This window comes from Chaetura pelagica, unplaced genomic scaffold, assembly GCF_000747805.2.
Source record: "Chaetura pelagica isolate M959 unplaced genomic scaffold, ChaPel_1.0 scaffold159, whole genome shotgun sequence".
NCBI lineage: Eukaryota > Metazoa > Chordata > Aves > Apodiformes > Apodidae > Chaetura > Chaetura pelagica.
In genome coordinates this window covers 5,270,215-5,296,046 of record NW_009954555.1, presented here as the reverse complement: position 1 = coordinate 5,296,046, position 25,832 = coordinate 5,270,215, and the positions used below count along the sequence as shown (strand labels likewise).

The window sequence follows — 25,832 nt, the reverse complement described above, 5'->3', positions numbered from 1 at the left end:
AACCCTGTGGTGTGAAGGCACCTCCTGCCTGTTTGAGTACTCACTGACTGTACTTGACAACCCCTCATTCCTGCACTAGGATAAGGAGTATTTAATTACTGCCCATCCATAACGTCCATCACTTGAGGTTTTTATAAAGCTCCTTTATAACCCTGTTTAGTTATTTATCACACAGAATCTACCTGATCATCCTTCTCTCTTTTTTTTCCTAGATGAATGTTGCATTGAGTCACTGTTATTGGGATACACCACCACATTCTGCTTAGAATAAGGAAATGCAGCAAGAGGAAACCAAATAAGAGAGGGAACTGTGTTCTGCAGTAAAATAAATTCACAGCAAACTAAACAGGACGTGAGGTATAAATAAAAACATTCATTGAGAAATAAAATACTACGGATGAAAGGTTACGTTCTGTGACTATGAAACCTGATGCTTTATGTTGCAAAAGGAACATAAGAACAGACTTTCTTAATGTAAGAGGTACTCAGCACCTTCAGATGCCCCAAAGACGAACAGTTAATGTGTTAATCAGCAATGAAAATCCCAAGCCTGACTTGCCAATGTGTATGTACATATAAGTTAGCCCCTATTATAGGGAAAAACCTCAGATTTCTAAATATTCAACTGAAATGTGAACCCATGGCTGTTGTGGCAAAGCTGAACATAAGGGATACATCAAACAAAATATGTACCCACTCACTGCACCCAAGAAAAATCAGCAGCAGCCACAAGAACCTCGAGCAGTTGCAGGTAAAACTGCACGAGCAGGTGCAGGTTTTTATTCCCCAGTGATCTGCTGCAACAGGAGCTTTTAGAGCTGCAACAGATACATATTTCTGGGGATATTCAGATGCACTGAGCCTGCAAACCTGGCTCAGTGGATGCCAGCTTTCAGCTGGCCTTGTTTGGCAGAGCTGACCTGGGCCACGGCTGAGACAGCCCTGGCACTGGGACTTGGGGCAGTTGCTGCCACACACAAGAGGCCTGGACCCTTCTGCTTGCTTGAGAATCTCCAGAGCTGCTCTTGAGGCCATTACAAATTACAAAGAAAACAGAAGATGCTGATTTTCCTACCAGACAAAACAAGCTATTTCAGAGCAAATTAGTCATCAGGAGGCTCTGTTCTAATTCTGCTGCTCCTTGTTTCCCCTCCTGCCCCTGCCGAGGCGGTGACACGTCCCTGTGGAGCTGCTCTGGCGCACACTGGGGGCTGGTGCGGGTCCCCCTTACCTGTCCCTGGGGGTGCCAGGGCCCTTACCTGTCCCCAGGGGTGCCCAGACCCTCACCTGCAGGTGTAGCGCTCCTTGCCCTTGCGCAGGATGGGGTCGGAGAGCGTGGGGGGCGGCGAGCGGAAGCCGAAGGGGTGATGCGGGAGGGGCTGCAGGGACGTGCCCGTGTCTGCCTTCATGGCCGATATTCAGATGCACTGAGCCTGCAAACCTGGCTCAGTGGATGCCAGCTTTCAGCTGGCCTTGTTTGGCAGAGCTGACCTGGGCCACGGCTGAGACAGCCCTGGCACTGGGACTTGGGGCAGTTGCTGCCACACACAAGAGGCCTGGACCCTTCTGCTTGCTTGAGAATCTCCAGAGCTGCTCTTGAGGCCATTACAAATTACAAAGAAAACAGAAGATGCTGATTTTCCTACCAGACAAAACAAGCTATTTCAGAGCAAATTAGTCATCAGGAGGCTCTGTTCTAATTCTGCTGCTCCTTGTTTCCCCTCCTGCCCCTGCCGAGGCGGTGACACGTCCCTGTGGAGCTGCTCTGGCGCACACTGGGGGCTGGTGCGGGTCCCCCTTACCTGTCCCTGGGGGTGCCAGGGCCCTTACCTGTCCCCAGGGGTGCCCAGACCCTCACCTGCAGGTGTAGCGCTCCTTGCCCTTGCGCAGGATGGGGTCGGAGAGCGTGGGGGGCGGCGAGCGGAAGCCGAAGGGGTGATGCGGGAGGGGCTGCAGGGACGTGCCCGTGTCTGCCTTCATGGCCGCGAAACTCTCCAGCTTCTCCGTCATCGTCTCTATGGCTGACATCTAGGAGGACAAGGCAAGACCTCGGGTCATAAAAACCCGCGGGAAGGAGGACACCCGAGGCACGGGAGGTGCCTCTCGGCGCCCACGTTGGTCCTGGAGTGGAGCCACTGAATCCAGCCATGGAAGGCAGCAATCATGGACAGGGTCAGGGGAAGCAGGAAGGTACCACTGGCAGGACCAGGCAGCAAGCACTGGGACCTCATCCACCTTCTGCCCATCCTCACTTTTCAGCTCTTCAGACTAAACATTATCTCAGGATGCACTTGCTTCCCTTTGCCCAGGGGTGACACTGAGATGAGGCACCGTGGTCAACTGCTGGGTGGCACTCGCCTCCCAAACCCTCCTCTCAACCTGAGCACACAGCCTGGGAGAGCAGGGAGGTTTGATTCCTCATCCAGCATCCATCACCCCCCCAGGCTGGGAGGGACAGCAGCACTGAGCCACGGGCAGGCAGGGTAGAGGACAGAGGGGACAGGGATGTTTCAGGTGGGAGGCTGGAGAATCCTGGCCAAAGCAGAGTGGGAGGGAGCACAGGGGAATGCAAGACTACAGATGAGGGAGCAAAGGAGGAGGAGAGGCTGGAGGGATGGAGAGGGGGCAGCTGAGGAAGAGGAGGAGTTAAGATCAGGCTCAGGATGGAGCGGGTCCCCAGAGATTTGCCTAGTGAAGAGGCCAACATCTTAATTATGTGTAAGGGAGGCTCAGAAGCCAGTAAAGGTGATGAAAGGATGGGTGGGAGATGGCTGAGCTTCCTGGAGTGAGGGGGAATTCCAGTCAAAACACTCCATGAGAGCAGTGGTTGGATGAGTCAGGGTGGGGAGGACCATGGACAGCCCGTGGGGGTGACAGTGCCAGGCACGTGGGACTGGAGATGTGACACCCAATTAAATGTTCTGGGGCCTTCAGCATCTTCAGTTTGTATGACTCAGCAATGGCCACAACCTCACAGAGATACTGGATTAAAGACCACCCCAGAAAGAGGGAGAATGGGAAAAACCCAGAGATATGGGAAAGGGGAAAGTAAAAAAAAGAAAAAAAGTCAGCCTGAGTGCAAAAAAGGATACACATAAAAACACTCCCTAAAGAAACTCACTTTTACTTTCATTAGAGCAAAACAGGAAATCCAAATCTGAGAGAAAAGCAACTCAGAGGACGAGGCTGACATCTCCAAGGTGCAGTTCCATGCACTCTGGAGAGCACTTCCCAGAGAGCGAGCAGAAAACACGGGTAAAACAAACAAGGCAGCAATAAAGCTGCCTCCTCCCTGCCCATGACATCAGGAATGAAGGGAGCACGGGGAGAGGGAAGCAGGAGCCTGGGGCACGGGGGAGAGGAGCCAGGGAGCAGGCGGAAGGCTGTAGGAAGCCATACATCAAACCTGGATGCTCTATTGTACAGGAAGGGCTGACCTTTTGCACGTTTACACTTTATTACACTGGGCTCAGGGTGGGGGGAAAGAGAGCCAAGATATTGTTTAAAATGTATGACTAAAAAAAAAAAAAAAGTGTGGGTTTTTTAATTATTATCTTACAGGTAGATAATGACAATTATAAAGCTCAATTTTTGAAGACAAATGATGAGGATAAAGTCTTAGAAATTTCTGATTTAAAAGCATTTACAAGGTATTCTGTGGTAATCATTGCCTTTACGGGAGATGTCAATGCTGCACTCATTGAAGGCAAGGCTAGTTCTCCAGCCATTGTCTCCACTTTTGAAGCAGGTTTGTATTTTTCTCTGTATGTATCAAACTTTGCAGCCTTCCCTTCATCTGAGAAATAAGAGCTTTGAACAGATGGTGGAGTTCCAATGCAGATTTGTTCTCACAACATTTTTTCTTTAATATTTAATTTAAAATGTATAAAAAAAAAAAAAAAAAAAGTAAAAAAAAAAAGTTGTCTTAATCACCCAAGAATCCATTGTGGAAGGCTGACAACCATTCATAAGCTGTAAAAAAGAGGAGCAGTAAAACCCATTTCCTGATAATAGATCCACGGCCCCTTAGTTGGAGGCTCCCAGCCCATGATAAATAGTAAGTAATACTTAGCAGCAGCCACTTGAAAAGGTTACTTGATCATTTACAGCAAAAGCTCTGCCCCAGCTGCCAGTCATGTAACAAAACCATCATGTTAAAATGCTATCCAGATCTTTCAGAGCTGTGCCACTCAGCCCTGTGCCGGAGTACCTGGAGATAGCTTTTGTTGTGCCCTGTGCTTTAGGCACTTAGTCAGAGATGTTTGCTGGCTTGATAGCCAGGGGCTTATTTTAAAATTCTAAACACCGGCCACAGCCTCTCCAGTGGTAAAGGCACTTTGCTATTTAGGGAACAACTGCCTGCTTATAATAAAAAAGGAGGAGAGAAGAAAAGAAACTTAACAGGTGAGAAAAGGTTTTCCATTAAGTTATCAAAAAGTTACACCATTTATTTATGTTGTCCAGAGTTTCATTTGAAATAGACAATGTTAAGAATAACTTCCACCAGAGCAGAGAAACTACTGTCAGCGATTGACAAAGGAACCAGATTTGCCTAATATTAATTTTGAGAATAAAAGCATCTTCTGAACACTCAGTCTTTATCACACCTTTTGGCTTAATTGCATCCCACCCGGGGCCCTCAGAGCTGGGGAATTATTCACAGAAAAAAGCTCAGTCCAGACTCCTGGTTAGAGGGAAAGAACAGCACAGAGTGTCTTTCTAACTGACCTGGGGTGTGAATGTTGGTCCTAACACAGAAGACAAAAGCAGGAGCCCCTGAAAACCTGGCTTCTTAGATCCAGGATATTGTTGGATGGGCATCTGGCAGTAAAAATCTCACATTTTCTTGAACAAATGGCCTGTATTTGAAACAGCCCCCTGATGACATAGCCTGGGAACAGCAGCTCTGCAGAGCTCTGATCTCCACACAGCACCCTGCTTTCTTCAGAATCAGCTATCAGGAAGTTTCGGGTTTGAGTGATTGTGAACTTCAGGCTATTCTGTGTGATAAGCTATTAGAGATAACCAGACCTTCCACATCTTTTCATTGCCATGGGAAGAGGACGTGGTCAGGATTTCAGGAACAATGTTATTAACCTTCCACCCAATGGTTGCTCCTGCTCAGGGTCTGTACGTTTCTCATCGTCTTGTTGGGTTGCTGTGCCACACTAGCTCCTCCCTGCTATCAGATTCTTTACAGGCAGATATCCCCACTATTCTAACTCACACAAACACAGGATGTTCCTGGCCAGCCTGTCACCATTATCCAGCCTGTATGAAGGAAAAATCAGGGGAAGTTATTAACCAAACTCTGAGGCTGATGTGAAACAATGAGGGAACTAAGTTTAGCTGTGAAAGCAACCAGGATCCAGCTTTCACAAACCTGCAAGTTATTTATCTAAGGTGGGAAACACTATCAGAGGAGAACAATGCATGTGAATATAAAGGAGAGTACAATCAGGACCACAGGGCTCAGCACCCAGCCTGTGCTCACAGCAGGACAGACAGAGGATGGCTGGGGACTGGCACGCTGGGCTGGATGCCAGGCAGAACTCGCTGCATTATCCTTAGGGAGCAGGGAATCCTGAGGGCACAGAGGAACATCACTACTTGGAGAGGTCAGCTATCACATTAGGAGGTCACTGCTGTTACCTGGGGGTGAAAAAGCAGCGGGGAGGGTCGCAGGTATTTCTCCTTGAGGGCACCCACAGGGTCTGTCACCTTCCGCTTCTCCACCCTGCTGGACAACAACACAGAGGGTTACATACCTCACAGGGCTACAGGCAGCACAGACACAGCCCAACCATTTGCAGAGGGGTTTAAATTAGATATATGAGGCTGTTCTCCTATTGATCCAAATGTCTTTCTTCCCCCTCTACTGGACAGCAAAAATCATGACCAGCAACTCACCCCACAAAAGGCACTGGAAACAACACAAAACCAGAGCCTCCCATTTGGGCAATACTTTTTAGCCATCAAACTGACAACCAAGAAAACATTTTGATCTTTCTATGTGAGATCCAATGCTTCTGCTACACTGGTTTCTAAGCTTCTACTGTTGTGAAATGCCCCTACATTTACAGCAAAAGTGTAAGTGGGGGAAGCTCTGGAGTCCACAGCAGGCAGCGACTGCATGGAAAAAAAATGGTCTTGCAGAGTTTGTCTTTATCTTAAGAGTTAACACTAGGCCAGACTTTGCAGCCCCCAGTGTGCTGAAATCATCAGGTGTTTCATATTTATTTCCTCCCTTGCAGCTGAGATACAATTTGCATTGAGTTTCTTTGGCAACCATAAGTGGACAACAATTTACAAAGGAACTGGTGGGAGATTTCTGAAGTGACTTAAGAACCCGAGTTCTCCTGATGCCACTTTGGTCCATTCAAATATTCCACACTTAAGCACCTTGCTGTGCAATCCTAAAGTTGGGCTCCTGTTTCGGAGAACACAGGCTTTTTCATAAAATATTCTACTCGTAGGGAAATGTGGTGTGGAATCGCCAGGAAGAGAAACTGGAATGTTCTCAATGGGAAAGAAATGCTACGGAAGCGACTCCAACAAATGCAGCTGCATCTTTAAATTGCTGGAGCAGAGTCCACCTCAGCTAGACCAGCAGAAATCCAGTAGTAAGAGTAATTTTAACTACATTAGTCCAGCATAAATGAGAGCAAATTATTTTGCTGCATTTCAGCTGATTGGTGTGTGGATCAAATTACCAAAGAGTTTAAAGAAGAGTCATGCAGAGTGCTATTTAGTGAGCTCTATTTAATCTGCATTTAATTTTTCTTGGGTAGAAGCAAAGCAAAGAGCTGGCTTTGAAATGCAGTCAGAATTGCTGTGCTTTGGAAGGTACACGTTTCTATGAGCACGAGCTCCTGGAAAAACAACAATCTGTAAAAACAGATGAAAAGTTTTGCCTTGATCCCAGGTGGAGCAGTGAGAAGCAGTGAGCTCTGTCCTGGCCAGGGGAGCTTCCCCCTCTGACACACAGACATGAGCTGGGATGCTCCAGGGACAGGCAGGGACCACAGTGGCTGCAGGGACAGTCCCACCTGCAGCAAACACCCTGAGCCTCACACAGCTTCACCTTCTCCCCACGCTGGGTAATGAGACCACACCAAACAGCCAGACTTCCTCGTCAGAGCTGAACTCTGCAGCCAGCAGAGGATTAAGCTGATCTTTTCAGCCCAGTGCCTGAGAACGTTACCTTAACGAGGCTGAGCTAAAAACTGCACTGATTTCAGGCTGTCTGGCTGCATTAAATTATATCACCAGGATAAAATGTCAAGGATTTAAGTGGCCTTTGGGAGAAAAATGAAGGAGCCAAATTATGTGAGAGAGTCTGATAAAGAGAAGTTTAGAAACAAAATATTTCCATCATTTTTAAGCTGAGACTTGGAAGCTCTGCTGTTTAGCTCATTACATCAGGAGTCTGATTCACGAGCAGCTCCACCACTGACTTTCTATTTTAATGTATTACTAAAACTATATGCATCCCATGGAATGCAACAAACGATGCCCCCATCCCTCACTTCCATCTGTCTTCTGGACCTTCACGGTTTTCCCGAGCCTGCTATTTTAATTGGCAACGGCTTCTTCAGCCCATGTTGTTTTAACATTCCTACTGAGAATGCCCAGAGGTGGCAGGATCCTAAGCTAACTCAAAGTTTTTGCCTTTCTATCCCATTCATTTACTTATTGCCAGAAGTACTTTTTACAAACCAATCACTTGTGTTTCCCGGAGATGCCCATGGTGGTCACAGACAGAACCCGCGGCACATCCCGGCTGTGATGCAGCCGTTTCCATCACAGATGGTGAGGACGTAGCAAACAGCACCAGCTCGGAGAGGGCTGGTAAAGCCAGAGACACTTTCTGAGCAGCAAGCACCGAGGACTCACTAATCCTCCCCTCAGCTGACAGCTCTCTGGCCTGGGCAGGCACTGACATCATTTGTTCCCACAGTTCTCGAGCGCTTAGCAGCGCGAGGCAGTGACACAGGTGCTGTTCTCTTGGCTGGTGTTTCTAGTCCAGCAAAGGCCACAGTACCCGTGGTTGCTCACAAACCTCTGAACACCCAAGTGACCCATCCAAGTGCTGACATAACCACTCTGTGGTGACCACAAGCCTCTCCAGTCCTAAGAAGCCCCCAGCTCCTGGGGATGTCTGTTCCTTTGGCTGCACACACCAAGCTCACCCAGCACAACAAACCATCCCCTGCCAGGAACAAGCTGCTCCATCAGACACTGGATCTGGGAGCCCTGCAGAAGTTGTGAAGCATCCTGTCCTAAGGGCGTATTAATTGCCATGTCCATGTCTAAATCAAACTGGTTCAGGACAACTTTTCACTGGACTGTGCTACAAACAAGCAGGTGGTGTTTGCTCCAAGACAAACTTCTCACTGGCAGCAGAAGGGCAATGAAGGCAGTGCCAGTGCCCAGACAAGTAATACCCAGACTTACTGGTACCCTCACTTTCAACCTTGAAATAGTTCTCCTTTAGAAACTGATTTTATAAAAAACTCTAAAACAACTAGAATAAAATCTTCCCCCCACATCTTCTGAATTGAATCCTTCAGGAAGTTTAGCTGGTGTTTGCACCCCTTTGTCCACTCAGCTTTACACACACCTTCCCTGCACAGCTCATTCTAGGCCAGACAAAACAAATGGGGCCTTCCTCAAACCACCCATTTCAACTAGAAAACCCTTGTTACCTCTTAAGAAAGGTAAGTCTGCAAGAAATTCATCTGGGAGGAATTCAGATAATAACATGCTACCAGGTATTCACACAGCACTTGTTACTCCAGACCCAAAACTGTTTCGAAAGGCTGGGTCCACAACAGCAGTTCCTATGAGCTGAACAACCCTAAAGAAAAGGAATTACAAAGAAAAAGGAGGGTGGGGAGGAAGAAAGGTGAAGGGGCTCACAAAGGGCCATCAAGTCTGTCAGTGGGAGAGCTGCATTTCCAGGCTCCCAGGACTCATTCCCAAGCCATGAGAGCCCAGGCTGGAGGCAGCTGAACTCTGCATTCTTATCGAATCAAACCTCTGGAATTTCCCCACAGAAGTGCCATCTTAGTGGTGGCTCGTGGGAGAGTCCTTAAATAGGTCAAGTTTCTTCTTTATCAAAACAAAGCCATGTTGTATACACACATTGATTACCAGTACTCCTATCAATGGTTCAGCCCCCTCGATTCAGAAAATTCCATGTGCTGTGACAGCGAGAAGCACAACCAAGTGCAGCATCCACTGCTCCTCCTGAACAACCCACAGCCCCAGGTTCTACCCCAGCCAGAGGGTGAGCTTGTTAGAGGAAAGGCTTAAGGCAGGGTATGTTAATACCTGTAGATGGGGTCCATGAAGAAGGGTGATGGCTTAGCATAATGCAGGGACGGCTGCTGCGGCAGCTGGGACTGGGAAATCTTGGGCAAGACTTCACTGGCCATCAGCTTCCTCTCCCCATAGATGTGGTTTTTCCGTGGCTCTCTTCCCCCGTTCTGGCTGGCGCGGATGCGGTTGCCAATGCTCAGATCCAGGGGCTGCTCTTCTGCTGAGGATGGAGCTGGCAGGACCTTCGGTGGTGGCAAGATTGGCTTCATCTCTTTTGGCTTTGTGGTGAGATCAAAGGGGGACTCGGAGCTGGTGCTGCCCACTTTGTGGAGGTCCCGGGGTGACTTTGGTTCTGCCTTGACCAGCAAGCTGTGATTGAGGGTCCGCTCTGTAAAAGGATAGAGGGAATGGGGGAAATTGGGGAGGAACTGGAAAGGGAACATGGAATGATACGGGAGCGAACCCATCTTTTTCTCCTGCATCCCCATAAAGCCAGGCCCAAAATACTTCTCTGCGATGGAGGCGATGGCTTTAATAGAGTCATTGGCTGCTCCTGTGGAAGGCAGCAGGTGCTCCTCGGGGGGAGGAAAGAAGGAATGCTGAGAATAGAAGAGAGGGATCTCACTGGTGTTGTTGGTGGAACTTGCAGACACGGAGCTGCTGACAAAGTCTGGCTTGCTCTCCATTTGTTTGCTCTTGTCTTTTGTTTTGTCCCTGTCACTCTCTGCATCACTGTCCAGGTCAGAACCAGTGCCAGTCGTGGTGTCCAGGTCTGTGCCTGTGGTTGTATTGACATCCTCAAAGTCACTGCCATCAGACATGTCACTGTTCCTGGCTTTTAGCTTCTCCAGGTAGGAGTTTTCCAGGCTGCTTTCACATTTCTCCTCTCCTGAAGTGGCCTGGTTGCTGTTGCTCACCGCAGAGATCAGAGGAAGTGCCGGGTTCCCGAGGGGGCTTGGAAGCTTTGCATCTTGAGTGTGGTTGAGGGGGCTTTTGAGCAGTTGTGTGGGTGGTAACAAGGGGGGCCTGGGGTAGAGAGACGGTGGGAAAATCCCTGGGAACCCCGGGGTGAGGGCAGGGAAGGCAGGGGGGGCAGGTGAGAACGGAAGACCCCCCGGGTGCGGGCGGGACGGGAAATAATCATTAAATCCCAGGCTGGCATGATTGAGGTTGGGAGAGGGCTTGGATTTGTCCATCATGGAGGTGGGCGTGAGGGGCAGGCCAGGGGCAAAGATGCTGGCAGGGCTGTAATGGTTCTTGCCCTCGCAGAAGCGGCGGTGCTTGTTGAGGGAGGAGGTAGTGCTGAACATCTGCCCGCAGTCCTTGCACTTGATCTGCGTGCGGCAGTCCGCGTGCATCCGCTTGTGCCGGCACAGGTTGGAGAACTGCGTGTAGGATTTGTGACAGACCTCACCTAAAGCATCAACAGAAACCAACCACAACAGCGGTATGAAATTAACAGGAAGCAGCAGGACAGGCCCGAGGAGCCCCCCTCCCTGCCCCCACCGAGCTCCCCATAGACAGGGACAGGCTCCCCAAGGCTCCCACCCCAGGACTAGTCCCACTCTGCTCTCCCACAGAAGCTCTAGCCTGGAGAAACTCTTGACAAGCAGCTCCCTGCAGAACCCAGAGGGGTTTTCTACTCCTGAGCAACCTTTCTTCTTTGGAATTTTCACTGAAGACATTTCAGTGGCAGGACCTATTGGTGGCAGCTGGTCTGCTCCCCCCTGGCTTGGCAGGAAGTTCTGAAGAGAGAAGAACTTTGCCTCATTGAACCCAACCTGCCCTTCATTAATGCCATTAATGATAAGTAACCACTCCATGGGGATGGTCTATAAATACTCTGCCAGCCAGGGCTCAGTTCAGCCAGAAGTGGGGTGAGATCTCCTGTTCATCCAGTTAGTGAGACACCCCAGCAATGCTGAGCTAACACGACACCAGCACTTGCTTTAATGACCTGTAAATACCAAGTTTTCAAAGCATTAATTTTTATGACCTCTTCTGCCCACAGACTTTGCTGGTGGGGAAGGAACGGGGAGAAGTAAGAAAAAAAAAAATCCCACCCAAATTTCTCTATTATCAAAACACTGTAACTTTTTATTATCTGATCCCTCTTTCAACATAGGAATTAGCTCTACTTCTTAGTGAATTAACACACTCCCTCACAGGAGAACTGCTGTTATCACCCTTTTGTAAACATGGAACTGAGTCAAAGAGAAGGAAAGTACATTGTCTGGAGTTGGGCAGGCAAGGACCCAAATCCAGATTCTCCTGACACCCATTTTTTCACTGAGCTGGAGGATGGATCCTTCTTCCCTCCCTCCTTTTACTGACAGACCCCTGCAAGTGTGACTTCCCTGTATTATTTTCTAAATCTGTAGGATTTACATCAGTGCTTGAAAATCAAACGCCTGTCAGGAGAATATTTCACCAGCAGCTCTGAAGATACAAGGGGCAGCACCTTCTATTGAAATTTAAAGCAGAGACTATTAACATTTCACAAATGAGACGTTTCAAACAAGTATCCCAAAGTGCAGTGATTTGTCACTGAAGGGTCTGCTGGTGTCTCGTTGCACTAGGAATTGAACCTGGACTGTCCTTCCTGAGGGGCTTCCAGCCCTTCTGCTCTGGACCAGCTGCAGGCAGGGGCTGGAGGAGGCACAAACAGAAGCAGAGCTAGAAAGTCATCAGAAAAGTTTCAATGTTGGAGTAACAGTATTTTCAAATGAGGACTCCGAAGCCATCCCTAGTTTCTGGCAGTCACCCCTTAAACAACTTGTGTCAGTTCTGAGCTACCACCATTGCCTGCACACACTTCCATGGCTGCTGCACAAATTATTTCAGCTTCCTTAACTTTCTAATTTAGTTTTTTTTACTGCATTTAAAAATGTTTTCTTAAAAAAATACCTAAAGGAAACACATCTCAGTTTCTTTTTCCCTTCCTAACTTTAACTGTCTCCCTTGCCACGTGCCCAGGGATGCCAGATTTGGGTTCAGAAGAAACATACAAGTTCATAAGAAATGGCAAATGTGCTCGAGCAGATTCTGTCCCAACACAGTGCACCTGCTGCCAGTGCTGTGTTTGTGGTGTTTGCCCTGTTGTTACTGTAGGGGTTTGCAAGGTTGCAAAAAGCAAGCTACACTATAGTGAAAAAGACACTGTTACCAAAAAATGGACAGACTCTAGTGCGTGTAACTCCTTGTTAAATATCATATTAATTCCACTTGCAAAAAAAGGGTACTTTTTCGTAACAGTGTGACTTTTGCAACATGGAAATCACTGTTAACAAGCTAAACTATTACCAAAAAATAAGTTACAGTAACAATAAAACCCATTCACTTCTGTAACTGTAACTTTTTTGTAACTAAATTGCACTGTTTGAATAGTCACGCTGCATAAAAAGAAGATTCGCTGCTACAAAGGGTAATGACACTGTTAAAAATTATAATTAAAAAAGGTTACACTGTTTCCATACAGCACAACTTCATGAGCCAACTAGGGACAATAAAAGCAAAGTCTGCAAAGGGGCATAAGGTTCCTTTTTTCCATTTTCCATCCCAGGAAGAGTTCCTAACTACACCTGATCCTGCACAAAACTCCCTAAAGAAAAGTGCGGCAGGTACACGAGCTCACATCATTATTCTAAAATAAGGAAAACTGGAACATTAAAGTCTCCAGTTACACAACAATTCAGTAACTCTGTGTGTTCTGTGCTCTCCCGCTCTTCTGTGTTCTGCACTTAAAAACGTCTAGTTTTATCTTTTTAAAAGCCAAGTATAATATTGTAAAAAACAAACCCACACAGCCCCTCTTCCAGCTCCTGCAGCTCCTAATGGATTCCATGCTCCTGCCTGTGCCTCCCCCCGGCCCATCTGAACCAGGCAGGATCAGTCTCCAGCTGTTTTACACCCTGATTCAGACTGACAACTCCCTAATTCTTATGAGGTGAGAGTGAGGAGATTATGAGAAGAAATCATTCATCTCACTGCAGCGATACTGTGAGATCCCAATTATCTCTTTCATGTGCCCGTCATCCCATGAACGATTGCATCAAAATGAGCAAGAAGAGTATTTTTTCTTCCTCCACTGACACCCATCTGATTATCTCAGGACACGTTAATGAAACGAGTCTCCCAGGACACTCCTGCACACTGTTCCCATTACACCAGCAGGGGGAAAATAAGGGTTCAGTGGCTTCTTTCAGTAACATCAAAGCCTGGGATCAAACCCAGCCCCCGCCCCTCGCTGGAAGCAGACTTGGAGGGGTGTCAGGAAGGAGACCCTCACATGTCTTGGCTTTGTTGTGACAGAAGCCACTTCTCTGGACAGTGATCAAAATGCAATGGGTGCTGTGTCAATTAAAAAAATATACAGCCCTGAGGATGAGATGAATGGCTCTTGGGGGGGGGGAAATGCCCTTTTGGAAACATGCCACTGCAGAGCACACTAAGGACACCCGTAATCTGCTATTTATTTGGGTTCCAACCACTATCTGGATGAAACACACAAGGAACAAAGAAGGGAAAAACTCTTCTTAAAAACCACCTTCATCTCATCTCTGTGACTACTCCAAATTCTTTGCAAACAGCTACAGGATTTGAGGCACCCCTGAAAAACCTTTCGATCAGGCTGTGTCAGCTATTTATTTATGTCACCAACGTGAACATTCAAAAATAATTAAGGGGAAAAAAAAATAGACGAGGGAAAGAAAAGATATAAGAAAATGGCATCACTGGGACTGCTGAGAGGCTCAGCTTTTAACTTGTCAAGAAAGTCAAAAACTGCCATGAATGTTTACTGAAAAAACAGGGAGCATGCAAAAAAAAAAAAAAAAAAGTGGGGGGGGGGAAGGGCTGGAATTTCATCTTGTGCTCTGACCTATAAAATTACAGCGGCTGCTCACAGAGGGACAGCGAGCGCTGGGGGCCCTGCAGGATACGTGCAATTACAGCCAGGGCAGAGCTGGGTGATGGCCATGACAACTTACATATGAAAGGTTTGACAGTGCTGTGGATGTGCTTGTGCTGCTTGAGGCCCGAGGAGGTGGCGAAGGTCTTGCCGCAGTCGGGGCAGGCGTGGGCCCGCGCGCCCACGTGCTGCGAGCGGATGTGGCGCTGGAGGTTGCTGGGGTCGGTGAACACCTGGGAGGGGGGGAAAAAACACCTTCAGGGAGGGAAGGGAAGCAGCAGGAGGAGAGGGAACATGGGAAAAGGTTGGCTCTGCCTTGGGCAGCCTCCCCCCGGGGTGTGTGATGCTCCGGGATCGCTCACCCACACCTGCCCCCGGCTGAGCCCTGTGGGGCCGAGCTGAGCCTGCTGCTCTCCTTGTGGCACCCCATCCCACACCAAGGCTGGGCCACCCAACCACACCCGCATGGGTCACCCGTGTCCCCCCAGCCCCCCTCCCAGGCCAAGGGCACCACGTGCTGCCCCCGTTACCTTCACGCAGTTTTCACATTCAAACCGTTTCCCACTGTCGTGGGACATCTGGTGCCGGATCAGGTTGGATTTCCAGTTGAAGGCCTTGGGACACTGGTCACACTTGTACTCCCGCTCCTCGGTGTGGATCACCATGTGCTGCTCCAGGCTGTGGAGGAGAGACAGCAATAGATAACCAGGCCACCAGCCTGGGGGGTCCCCAGAGCCATGTCCTGCCCTTGGGAAAAGGGGCGAGCGGCACATGGCCCATGGGAGGTGCAGCTGCACCCAAATACCCTTTCTCTTTTTTTTGCCTTTATTTTACAGGTGGACAGTGCCCTGTTCTGCCTCAAAATGTCACTGCGTTCGTGGTATTTTTTATTAAATACCTGAGTCCATCTAACAAGGGGGAAAAGAAAGTTAAAACCGGACCTGACCCTGCAGGTTCTTGAAGGGAAAAATGAGCACTTTGTGACCAGGACTTCCATGGCATCCCCACAGGGAAAGACAAGATATAAGCTGTTGCTGCCCAGACTATCACGTTGCCTTTTCATGGGCACAAAGCCCACAGCTTCCCAGAACACAGCAACTTAACGTTGGAAAGAAACATGATAAGGTGCAAACACATTTCACTTCTAAATGTCAGACATCTTTTATTACTTAACTCGGCAATTTCAACTTCTGCCAACTGGCAGCCTCTCCCAAACCAGGAGGATGATGGCAAACCCCAGTGGCTGCTGGAGCAGGGCCAGGCAGGGATGCAGAGGAAGGCACTGGGTGCCCTCCTGCCCTGTGCCAAAGTGCTGCCCCTGCCCCCCGGCACACAGAGTCCCTGCTGGGCCACCAAACCAGGTGTGACAGCTGTGGGACATCACTGCTGGTGGCACCAGGGCAGGCATGGAGCCTGGGAAACCATTCTGTTGAAGACTGAGTGCTGTAAAGGGGACTGAGCAGGATGGAAACCCTGCACCTCCCTGACCAGTCCTCAGAGCCCAAGGAAGAAAGTGTGTCCTTTGCTGCCTCTGGTGTGGTTTCAAGGGAGATACAAATACTCCTTCTCACTGAGAACTCTGAGGAGAAAACTTTTTAGAAAACCTACTATTGCCCAAAAATCCCCCACGGATCAATATTCCACTATTCCTATGGAACTTTAAACCACTGCTGTATTTTTTATAGGAACATGAAACACCACTGGGAAATCCTGCCAGTCTTCATGCAATGCTGCAGGAGACTGTCACAGCACACAACTCCTGGGCATTTCCAGGGAGCCTGAGGGATTCAGAAAACTAAGGACTGACTCAGCTTTGGCACCATCCTCAGGACCATGCTGCTCTCACCCTCTCCAGACACCCCCAGTGACAGGCACCCCAGTGGGGCTGTGTGCCCACAGGCACCTGACACAGCAGGCACCCACCTGCGTCAGGATGGGGCAGGAGGGACCCGACACCCGGGTCCTTTGGCATTCCAGTGTAGGAATGCAAAGTCTAATTGCACTGCCAACTGACTTGCACTGAAATCTTCCTGCCCTGAGGACATTTGCTGGCACAGGAACAAGAACAGGCAGGTAGAAGGTGCCTTCACCACCAGTGGGTTTGGTGGGACTGCAGCCTGCCCAGCAGCTCAACATGCAGCTCCCAGCAGCCACCAGTTGGCTGCTTCCTCCAAGAACCTCTCCAGTCAGGTAGTTAATATTCAGGAGCATGCCCCTCAGAAACTGCCAACCCACCCATTTTAAAGCAGCAATATTCATTTTGCTAAAGGAATGGTGTTCTTAACACCACCAAATTTTTTACACAGGCAAAGAAATATATATCCTTCATATACATATACCAAAACATGCTCCTGCTAACTGTGATTTATGAGTTTATTTAGTCCAAATATGGACAAACTAATATGCTGTTTAGAGGCAAGTACCTACTGGGATTAGCAAAACACTTATTTATTTAGTCAGCTACTAAATGCTCAATTTCAGTTCCCTAGTGACCCTCTTGATTTGAGCTGTATTAACTTCTGAAAAATTATAAGACCATCTAGGCAGGCTGACTGGGGTGCTCTGTGTTTCAGGAGCTTTCTTGGTGCACAAAATGCAGCAGATTGATGGGGGAGGGAGAGATGTGGCCACTCTGCCAGCTCCCCCAATCCTGCCCGGAATGGGGATGATGCTGACTCTTCCCCTGGCAAAAAAAAAAAACAACCCAAACTTTGTATTATTTGCTTTAAAAACTCCCAACTCAAATCTATGGCAACAATGGCCTGAAAGGCAAAGCAGCCACTGAGCTCAGGAGCCCCCAGCCCAGACTCCAACTTCTTCCAGCCATACAGGTCTGTGGCTACTGACCTGCTGCATCTCCACCCCAACTCTGGGGGAAACACAGGCTCCTAATATTGAACCATGTAAGTCTCATATTGCAAATAAATCAGAAATCTCAATGATCTCTGCTTTAAAGCTGCATTTGATAACCATCACATCACATTCAAAAGATGGAAATTTGCACTTAAAAATTATTGGGACAAAGATTTTTTTTTTTCCCCTTTACAAAACTGCTATTCTTGTTGAGAGTTGCCTTATGATAATACTTGAATAATCATGGCAAATAAAAATAAGAGGAACACTAGACTATCTTCTCATTTTCCTTTTCACATTTCTATTATAAAAATGTTTGGTGAAGACACAATTTTTAAGGAACATTTTATTTCAATAAGACAATTAAAAGAGAACATTTGGTGAGAACAGAATTGTTTTGGTTGCTTCTGCAAGATCAAATAGGAGCTCTTGGCCATGTTAAGTGTTCTTAGCATAACAAGGTCTTTTTATACCCCTGATCTCAAATGACCAAGAATAACAAATAAAAGAAGTCTTCATGCAACTACTGGCAGATACTGCCACTGTTCTCCCTCAGGCCCAGATCATGTGGGAGCAGCTGCTGCAGGGACACTAACCTGATCTACCAACCTGCCTGTCCCAGCCCTGAAAACCTCCCAGGGAATTCAGAAATAACCATTTTGACTTTCTGTTGCCAATAATTTGTGGAGACTTCTACCCATGGGTTACAAACAGCACCACAGAATGTGAAGTCAAGGTGAAACAAAATGTTGCCCAATAGTTAATGGCACAAAAAGGTCCTCAAAATGACTTCCCTGACCCCTATGGAGAAAGGAGGTGGATCCCTGGGGCCACCCAGGGCTGCCCAGCTCGGTGCCACGTTTCCCATCATCAGAGAGGACTGGGCAGGCCAGAGGAGGGGCTGGCAGTTTCCTGGTACCTGTATTTATTGGGGAACATCCTCTCGCAGTCTTTGCACTCGTAGACCTGTCCATCCCCAAGACCTTCCTGCTTGATCTCGTCGCTCAGGGTCTCGTAGAGGGAGCTGACGGCGCTGCAGGTGTATTTCTTGTGCCGCCGCAGCTCCAGCTTGGACTGGAACAGCTCGTCACAGTCCTCACAGCGAAACGTGGGCTCCTCTGCAACACAGAGAGGGGGCTTGGGGCTGGTGGAGCAGGGGCTTCAAGCAACGTTCACCCTGCTCAACACGGGGTTTGTAAAGAGACCGTGCCATGCTGTGTGATGGGTCACAGGGGCAGCCCGGGCAGCCAGGGCCAGCAGGTTGGTGCATGTGAAGTATTAAGAAATAAAAAATCATGAATCACACAACCAGGAGAGATCTTGTTTTCTTGTGTCCTGGTCTCTGCTGGGATGGGGAGACCTACCAGAATGAGCAGATGCACAAAATACTGGGGCTACTTGGGATCATTGCATTTGTTTGCAATGAGGTTTCCTGAAGGCACAACTGAGCTTCTTCTCAAAAGAGGCTGCCAGGAAAACAGGAGCAAACTCATGTAGAGACAGACACTGGGAAAAGCAAACTGCCACAGCACAAGCCTGGAGAAACTCCTTTCTAAGAAAATGTCTTTCTGGTGTTACCATCTGAACTTCTCCTGCACAACTGCAGCAGCACAACCTGCCATGGGACCTGGAGTTCAACACCAGAGCACCACGGAAAAAGGAAGCCAAACTCTTTGTTGTTGTGCTGGGGTTTTCCTTTCTTAAATAAATAAATAAATATCTAATGCACATAATAAATTATTGTAGTCAAGGTCAAACAAATTAAAATGAGGGCAGCTATTATTAAGTTTACAAGGCAGCATCCTGACCATAGTGCCAAGCCAAACAATCAGCTCAGAGCTGTAAATTTTCCAGGAGAACGACCTCTGTGAGGGAGCTGGGACAGCCCTGGGTTCCTGCACCAGCAGCTTCCCAGCCACCTCCTCCCCCTGGACTCTGGGGCTCTGCTCATTTAAAGTTTTATTTTCTTTTTTTTTTTTTCTGACAACTTTCCTTTCCAAAGGAAGGAAAGCTTGTGGTAAAATGCATTAGTCAGAGGCCAGAGTGGAAATCTTCTTCTGAAGGGAGGCAGCCGAGGCTGCTGCTGAGGTGGAGCTGGTCCAGCCCTGGGGTTGCTGCTCTGGGGAAGGGGCTGGAGAGGCACAGGTGGCACTTGTGGGGCTTCTCTGCCAGGGGCCACTCTCTAAACCTTCCCCCCTTCAGCCAACCCGGGGTTTACAATCCCCAAGGCCCTCGTCTGCCCCAGGTTTTGTGCCGTTGCCACCGGTTGGGCTGCGCTTTGGTGCCAGTGCTTGACTGAAGTGTCAGGGTGACAGGAGGGGGAGGGCAGGCAGGCAGGGTCACCCCCCGACTGCCTGTGCTGGGGAGATCCTCTCCCCTCCTTCTCTCCCCACAGCCCGATGCTCAGCCCCGGGCTGTGGTTTTCCACCCGTGCTGTGGTTTTCCACCCGTGCCCCTGCACAACCGGCCTCTGGGGACAGACAGATCCCCGCAGTGACCCACGGGGGCAGGTGACACCCCGAGCCTCACACCCACATGGAAAGCACCAAGGTGGGAAAAGCCAAAGGCAGCTAAAATAAGACAATATCATGAAGACACAGGCAGCCAGGCTTGCTGCTTGCCCAGGCAGCAGGTCCAGTGGTGCTCTGCCCCGTTTGCACAAGGAATGGATGAAACACAGAGATGCTGGAGGGTTTCCCAGACTGCAGAAGAGAGGGATGTGAAAAGAAGTAAAATCCAGCAGGTCAGCTTTTTCCTTTTGGAGGTGAAAGGAATTTTTATTAAAAAAAGAAGACCTAAGGGAAGAAAAAGCCCATATCTTTCCCATTTCAAGATTGTATGCTCTGAAACAGCCATCAGCAGCCTCACAACAAAGTGGATCAGGCCCTGAGAAATCCTGTTTACCAGCACTTTGCAGAACAGTACCAATATGTATCATGTGGTTTATGTCCCTGGAGGAGGAAACCTGGAAATTGGGATAGAAAAAACTACCTAGCAGTATTGACAGGCCGTGTACAACCTGCTAGTAAAATAAGCCAAACTACTGTTTTGGGGGAGGGCAAAGAGAAAAGAAATAAAATGGAGAACTGCAGCATCCCCTTGTGTCTTGGCATTGCATTATGCTTGTGCCAGCAGCTGGGGCTGCCCAGAACAACTCAGCATTTCATCTGCACGTCTGTGGACTGAAGACATCCCTGCTGTGACAGCACCAGGTGGGGGGGCCAGGGCTGTGAGTTGGTGTGTTTTGGTACCTTCCCCAGCGCAGGGATCACCCCAGGCCACCTCTCCTCTCTCTTCCTGCATTCACCTGAGCTCAGGCCCTCTGCAGCAAGTGTTTAGCTGCTACAAAGTTGGCTGGTCTGATGCCAGGCTGTGCTCCCAAGTGCTGCTGGCATCAAGGAACGTGATCTCATTTCAGCTCTATGTTTGCAGACCTGCATGGGACTGCAGCTCGTTCAGGTCCTGCAGCCCACTGACCTGTGCAGTAACGGGATAAACCCCTCCGTGGCTCCAGAGGAGGTGGAACTGCACTGGGGAGAGGCTCCTCCACCTCAGAACTCACCCCTCAAAACAGACCTTTCCCCTCCTGGCTGTTGGGGAGCGTGGGGACACTGCTGGCCAGCAGCTCGTCTGTCGCAGGGACAAGAGCCCGAGGACAAGGGGCCCTGGGGACCCTCACACACCAGACAAAGCTCCTGCCAAACTCTCAGAATCAATCAAGCTCCAACTGGCAGCTCCCCAGACCTGAACACTTGGAACACAGGACACAGGTTTTTGGGATTATTTTTTTTTTCTTTTGTTTTGCTTGACTTCAGAGAGAAAGCACCCAAATACCTGCTGCCAACCCATACTAAATTCTTCCTACTTCAGTTTGAGATTTACAGATTGATCATATCTTATTTCACCCAACCTCCCCTCCAGGAACCAGAAATCCACTTCCAGTTTAGAAAATGAGCCATGCAGGATAATTTATCATGCACCTGGGCAAAGATGAACAGCTCACAGGCCCCCAAGCCCACATGCCACTACCTTCCATTATCCACAAAACTGTTTTTGTCCTTCCTGGGAGATTACAGAGTAGACAGATGAACTACGTTAATAGCCCCAGTAATAACTGTTAGAGTAGAGATTTTGCTTCTAATTCTCCTTGTCCTTTGTCAGCAGGATCACAAACCTCACAGAAATCCCAGACAATATAACGTGATCCTGGGGCAGCAGGAGCTGGCAGAGCTCTGGGCACAGCAGCTCCAGCAGACTTCTACTGAGAAATGTAAGAAACCAGACAGCTCAGCTGAGACACGTGCATTTTTGGCCTGGGCATTTGCATGCTTGGAGAGCCACCCACTTCCCAGCTCTAGCCCTTGCACATCACTAAATCTAAAAAAATCCCCATTTTATACAGGCTGGTGCTTCAGTAACAGCCACGTTCCTGTTCATGCATCAAACACAACAGCCTCTTCACAGAGAGAAAAGATGGATGATAAGAAATGTAAGGGCCTCAGAATGTTGGGGTTTGGAATAGGGATTTTTTTATGAAAAGAAGAATTAGAGAACTGACAAAAATACAGTTGAAAGCCTTGGAGTCACACGTTACACGTGTCACCACTGCCTGCAAATACTACTTGGTTGCTCAGACAAGTTACACACAGGAGGAACTGGCTGGCAGAGGAGCTGATTGTATTGTACCAAGATCCATTCCTATTTCTGAACATCAGAAGATTAGAGATTCAGTTCTCAATAAATAGTGCAGCAGGGAAGGGACCTGACCTGCAGATGAAGGACCCAGCCATCACCCTGCAAAAATGAAACCCCAGGGACAAAGAAGGCTCAGGGCTGAGCTAAAACAACCTCGTATCTGTTGTGTGTCTTTATATCAGACACCCAGTTGGGAGACTTCAGGTTCATTAGAGTTCTGTTTTTTTCCTTCTCTAAGCACTAAAAATTAAAATATTGCCCTTCAAAACAAGTTCTCATTAAAGTTTCCTTCTCTCTCTAAGCACCAGGAGTAAGAATGCTGCCCTCCACAAAAGGTTACTGCTTCAGTACCTTACAGGGAGAAGGGGATAAAAAGAAAAGAAAAACCCAGTTACAAAAAAAATTGCTGCCTGTTCTGTGTCTTGTTTGTCAAATCTATGGTTATACGTGTCTATCTTAAGTTCCATCAGTAACACTCAGGACAATGCAACAGAAAAATAAATCAGTGCCTAATAGCTTTCAGAGAAACCGAGGGGAACACAATTATGTGGCATCTACATGCTAATCTACCAGACTTGAATCTCAAAGGAGTTCAAGTGCCCTACTCAAAATTCCTGCAGTGATAAGGGGTCTGCTGTGTTTGGCTGGGGCTTGGATAAAAGATTTTTATGATAATTATCTTTGTGTGGAACAATTTTGCATTTTCTTTCTTGTTAATTCAGACTCGAGCTGGGGGTGCGAGGCAGCAGGAAGATAGCATTACTGCAAGTAAAAAGTATTAAGGAGTCAAATATTTAATGTTGGCCTATTATAATTTGAAGGCAATTATGTGGCAAAAGCACTAGACATTGCCAGGAAGATACAGATAAATGTTACATAATGACAAAGATGGAAAACAAGGAGCACTTTTGGCTTGTTCAAATGAAACCCTATTAGGAACAGAAATGCAAAACAGAGGTGAGTTTTCCTTCTGATTTCTCCCTGACATAGTAATAATAATTAAAAAAAAAAGGTTCTGTGTTATTCCATCATTGTGCGCACAGAAATTATTCATCTTTGTGTGTTGATCTCAAGAAAGTGACTTTTTTTTTTTTAATCACCAGAAAAATAATCCCAGACCTAACATTAAGCTCCCACCCTGCCTGTTCCTTCACCTCAGTCACAGACCTTCAGCAAAAGAGTTTCCAGAAGCATCAGTTCTCAAACTACCCCCTTTTTTTTTTTTCAGAAATACTTCAAGCTAATTGTGCATATTGCACATACACTCTTAAGAGTTCCACTGCTGATTGGAATCATATACAGGTAAAATAAAATAAGTGTATTGCAGGTTGTCCAGGTGAGACAACCCAAATTTCAGTGGTTACGTAGAACAGTATTTCTAAATAATAGTTTAAAAGCAACTGGTAGATGAGAATATATTTATAGAAATCAGTTTTCAAATAATAATGTGAAACCTGCAACAGGCTCCAAAGTCAATGAATGGACAGAAAAAGGCATCAGTAACAGGCCCAAATAATCTCTTCACTTCAGAAAATTCATGGAACTTTTCTGTTGTTCTCTAACACCAAATGTCAAGGAAACCAAGAACCCCAGAAGACAGAGCAGAACTTGGCAAGTCCAGCCTGGGTTTCATTTCATGTCAGGAACCCCACATACTGCACCTGAGGTTGGGTTCCTGCAATGCTCCATCAGAGGGGTTTGTGCTCAGGAAGAGGTCTGGACTTGCCAACAGCCATTTTTAAAAAAGAACTTGTACAATTTTCTCTTACTCTGGACACGTCTGCACTGTTCCCTTGGTTTTATATGATTTCTGGGAATGGTGCAGCACACCTTCCCTAGTGTTCCTAAGAGGGCACTCACTGCACAGTGTTTGCTCTGTCCAGCAGGGTCTCCTGCAAGGAAAATGCTGGGATGCCAGGACACCAGGACTCACTCTCAGATGAATGTTGAGAAAAGCACCCTAACAGAGGGGAAAAATCCTGGGGACCCTCAGATTGACAGAATATTTCAGGCTGCATCTCTTGCTAAACTGCTGCCCCATCCTGACAAGAGCCAGTGGCAGCTACTGGAGGGAACATGCAAGGACCCAGCCCTGAGTGAGTGGGTGAGCAGCATCTTGTCCCCAGGGAATGTGCCAGCCTGTCCCCAGGGAATGTGCCTCCCAACACCTCCCAACCACCTCTGCAGTGATTCAGCCCAGTCTGTGCTCCCTTCCCCTGAGCCAGGCCTGTAATCTTACTGTAGGAATTCTGGTTGTGCTTCCTCTGCAGCACCAAACGTTCCTGGTTCTTTGTGAAACAAAAGCTGAAGCCAAAGCTTCCAACAGCCAGACAGACTGACAAGCAGAAAGCTCCACTCTGCTTCTTATTGAATAGGTAAGTACTTCACAGCCATCCTTGTGCAGCATGAAAAGGGAAGGAGGACTCCAACACTTCTCTTTCTCTTCCACTCCCTGCCTGGATCCCCCTTTTCTGTGTAACCTCAAGCCCTACAGACCAGTGCTGTACAAGCCTTGGAATGGTTTGGCCCATGTTTATCACACCCCAAAACCACAGTGACCCTGGGTATGAAATGATGCTCAAAATCACAATGTCCTTCAAAGAGAAGCAACAAATTAACCTGCTGCATGCCTTCAGGTTAATAAAACGTGCTCACTCTCATTGACTAAGACAGTTACTTTCACCAGAGAAGGAGGAAAAACAAGCATAAAATATTAACAGTTACAGCAGAGACAGATACCAGAGCAGGTTTTTGTCCCAGTTCAGCACGAACTGAGGATCTCAACGTTCCTGCTTTGCTGTAAGAGGTACAAAAAGGTCCTACCTGGCAGGAGCAGGCCTTACCTTCCATGCTGGGTGCCATGTTCCCAAGGGAATAACCACCTTCCTTCAAATACACCAAGAGCTCTTCTCCTGGCTCAATTTCTTTAATAACTTTATAATAGATCTGGGAATCAGAAACAAAAATTGAGAGACATGTTAAATATGCAAAGACTTGCATTTACATTTTAACCAATAACACAGATTATTGCAGCTAACAGGGGAAGTTGTCACTTGATTGGTGCAGTAATTGCTACTGAGAGCTCTGTTTTCCTGCCTTTATTTTACCCCAAGTGTGTCAGTGTTTCACAGGGCTTGGACAATGAACCAGTATTTACAGTAACAGCCTCTCTCCTTCAAATTACAGAAAATCTTCCCATTGTTTTCCCTGCCTCCTATAATTTCATGCATTTGTAATAGCAAAGATGAAACTGGTGGCATCGACACGTTAAGGTCTCTGCTTCTCCAAGCAGAAACTGGTCTGATGATCAAAGCTGAATCAGCACATCCTCACAGAACTCTGGTGTAGGTGACTCCCACCAGGGCCTGAGGACCTGACCCCTGAAGCCAAGACCTGAACCATTCCAGGTGAGCTGTTTCTCCCCATCCTGAGCTCCTGCCCACACGAGGAACCCGGACCTTCTGACACGGCCTGAGTGCAGAACCACCCACCCACCAGACCTGTCATTAACACCCTAGAACAGATCCACCCCAAGGCAGGGACCCTCCAGCTCACCCCCTGCTCACAGGGCCCCTCAGAGGGCACAGAGCACGATTTACAAGATGCCTGGGTTAGGGTTAGGATGCCACAGGTGCCCTGGGCCCAGAGCAGCCCTGCTGCTCACAAACTGCTGCAGGGAAGAGAAACCCCCTTCCCCGCGGTGCAACGAAGTGCAGGGCTCCCATGTACCCGGGTGTGTTTCACACACACCTCACACTCCCCCTTACTGTTTGACCCCCCGAACCAAACGCAAACCAAGCTTTATTCCCACTGCCTCGACCAGCAGAGCACGAAACCCTTCAGGAGATCAGCCCCGGGTTACCCAGCCCCGCTCCCTGCCCAGGGCTCTGCTGATCTGCTGCTGGGAACACGGGGAACACGGAACTCCTGAACACTACGAGGTGTTTTCCTCCCCAGAGCCTCCTTCCCTCCTCCCCCCGGGCCGCAGAGCCCTGGGCAGCCGCAGCTTCCCGGGCTCCGGTCCCTCCCGGGGTCCCGTCCCCCCCCGCAC

The 25,832-nt window shown here is 48.2% G+C and overlaps 1 protein-coding gene across 1 annotated transcript in view; it reads right to left on the bottom strand.

The window, feature by feature from the left end:
- The window catches only part of PRDM16 (PR domain containing 16), a 189,046-nt gene that overhangs the window by 16,414 nt on the left and 146,800 nt on the right, over positions 1-25,832 (bottom strand). Inside the window, exons 6-12 of the mRNA XM_010005282.1 lie at positions 24,625-24,727; positions 18,006-18,204; positions 14,764-14,911; positions 14,313-14,466; positions 9,337-10,738; positions 5,653-5,737; positions 1,859-2,028 (exon numbers count right to left, since the gene is read on the bottom strand). Of these exons, the coding sequence (XP_010003584.1) occupies positions 1,859-2,028; positions 5,653-5,737; positions 9,337-10,738; positions 14,313-14,466; positions 14,764-14,911; positions 18,006-18,204; positions 24,625-24,727 (2,261 nt within the window). The remainder of the gene's footprint in view (positions 1-1,858; positions 2,029-5,652; positions 5,738-9,336; positions 10,739-14,312; positions 14,467-14,763; positions 14,912-18,005; positions 18,205-24,624; positions 24,728-25,832) is intronic.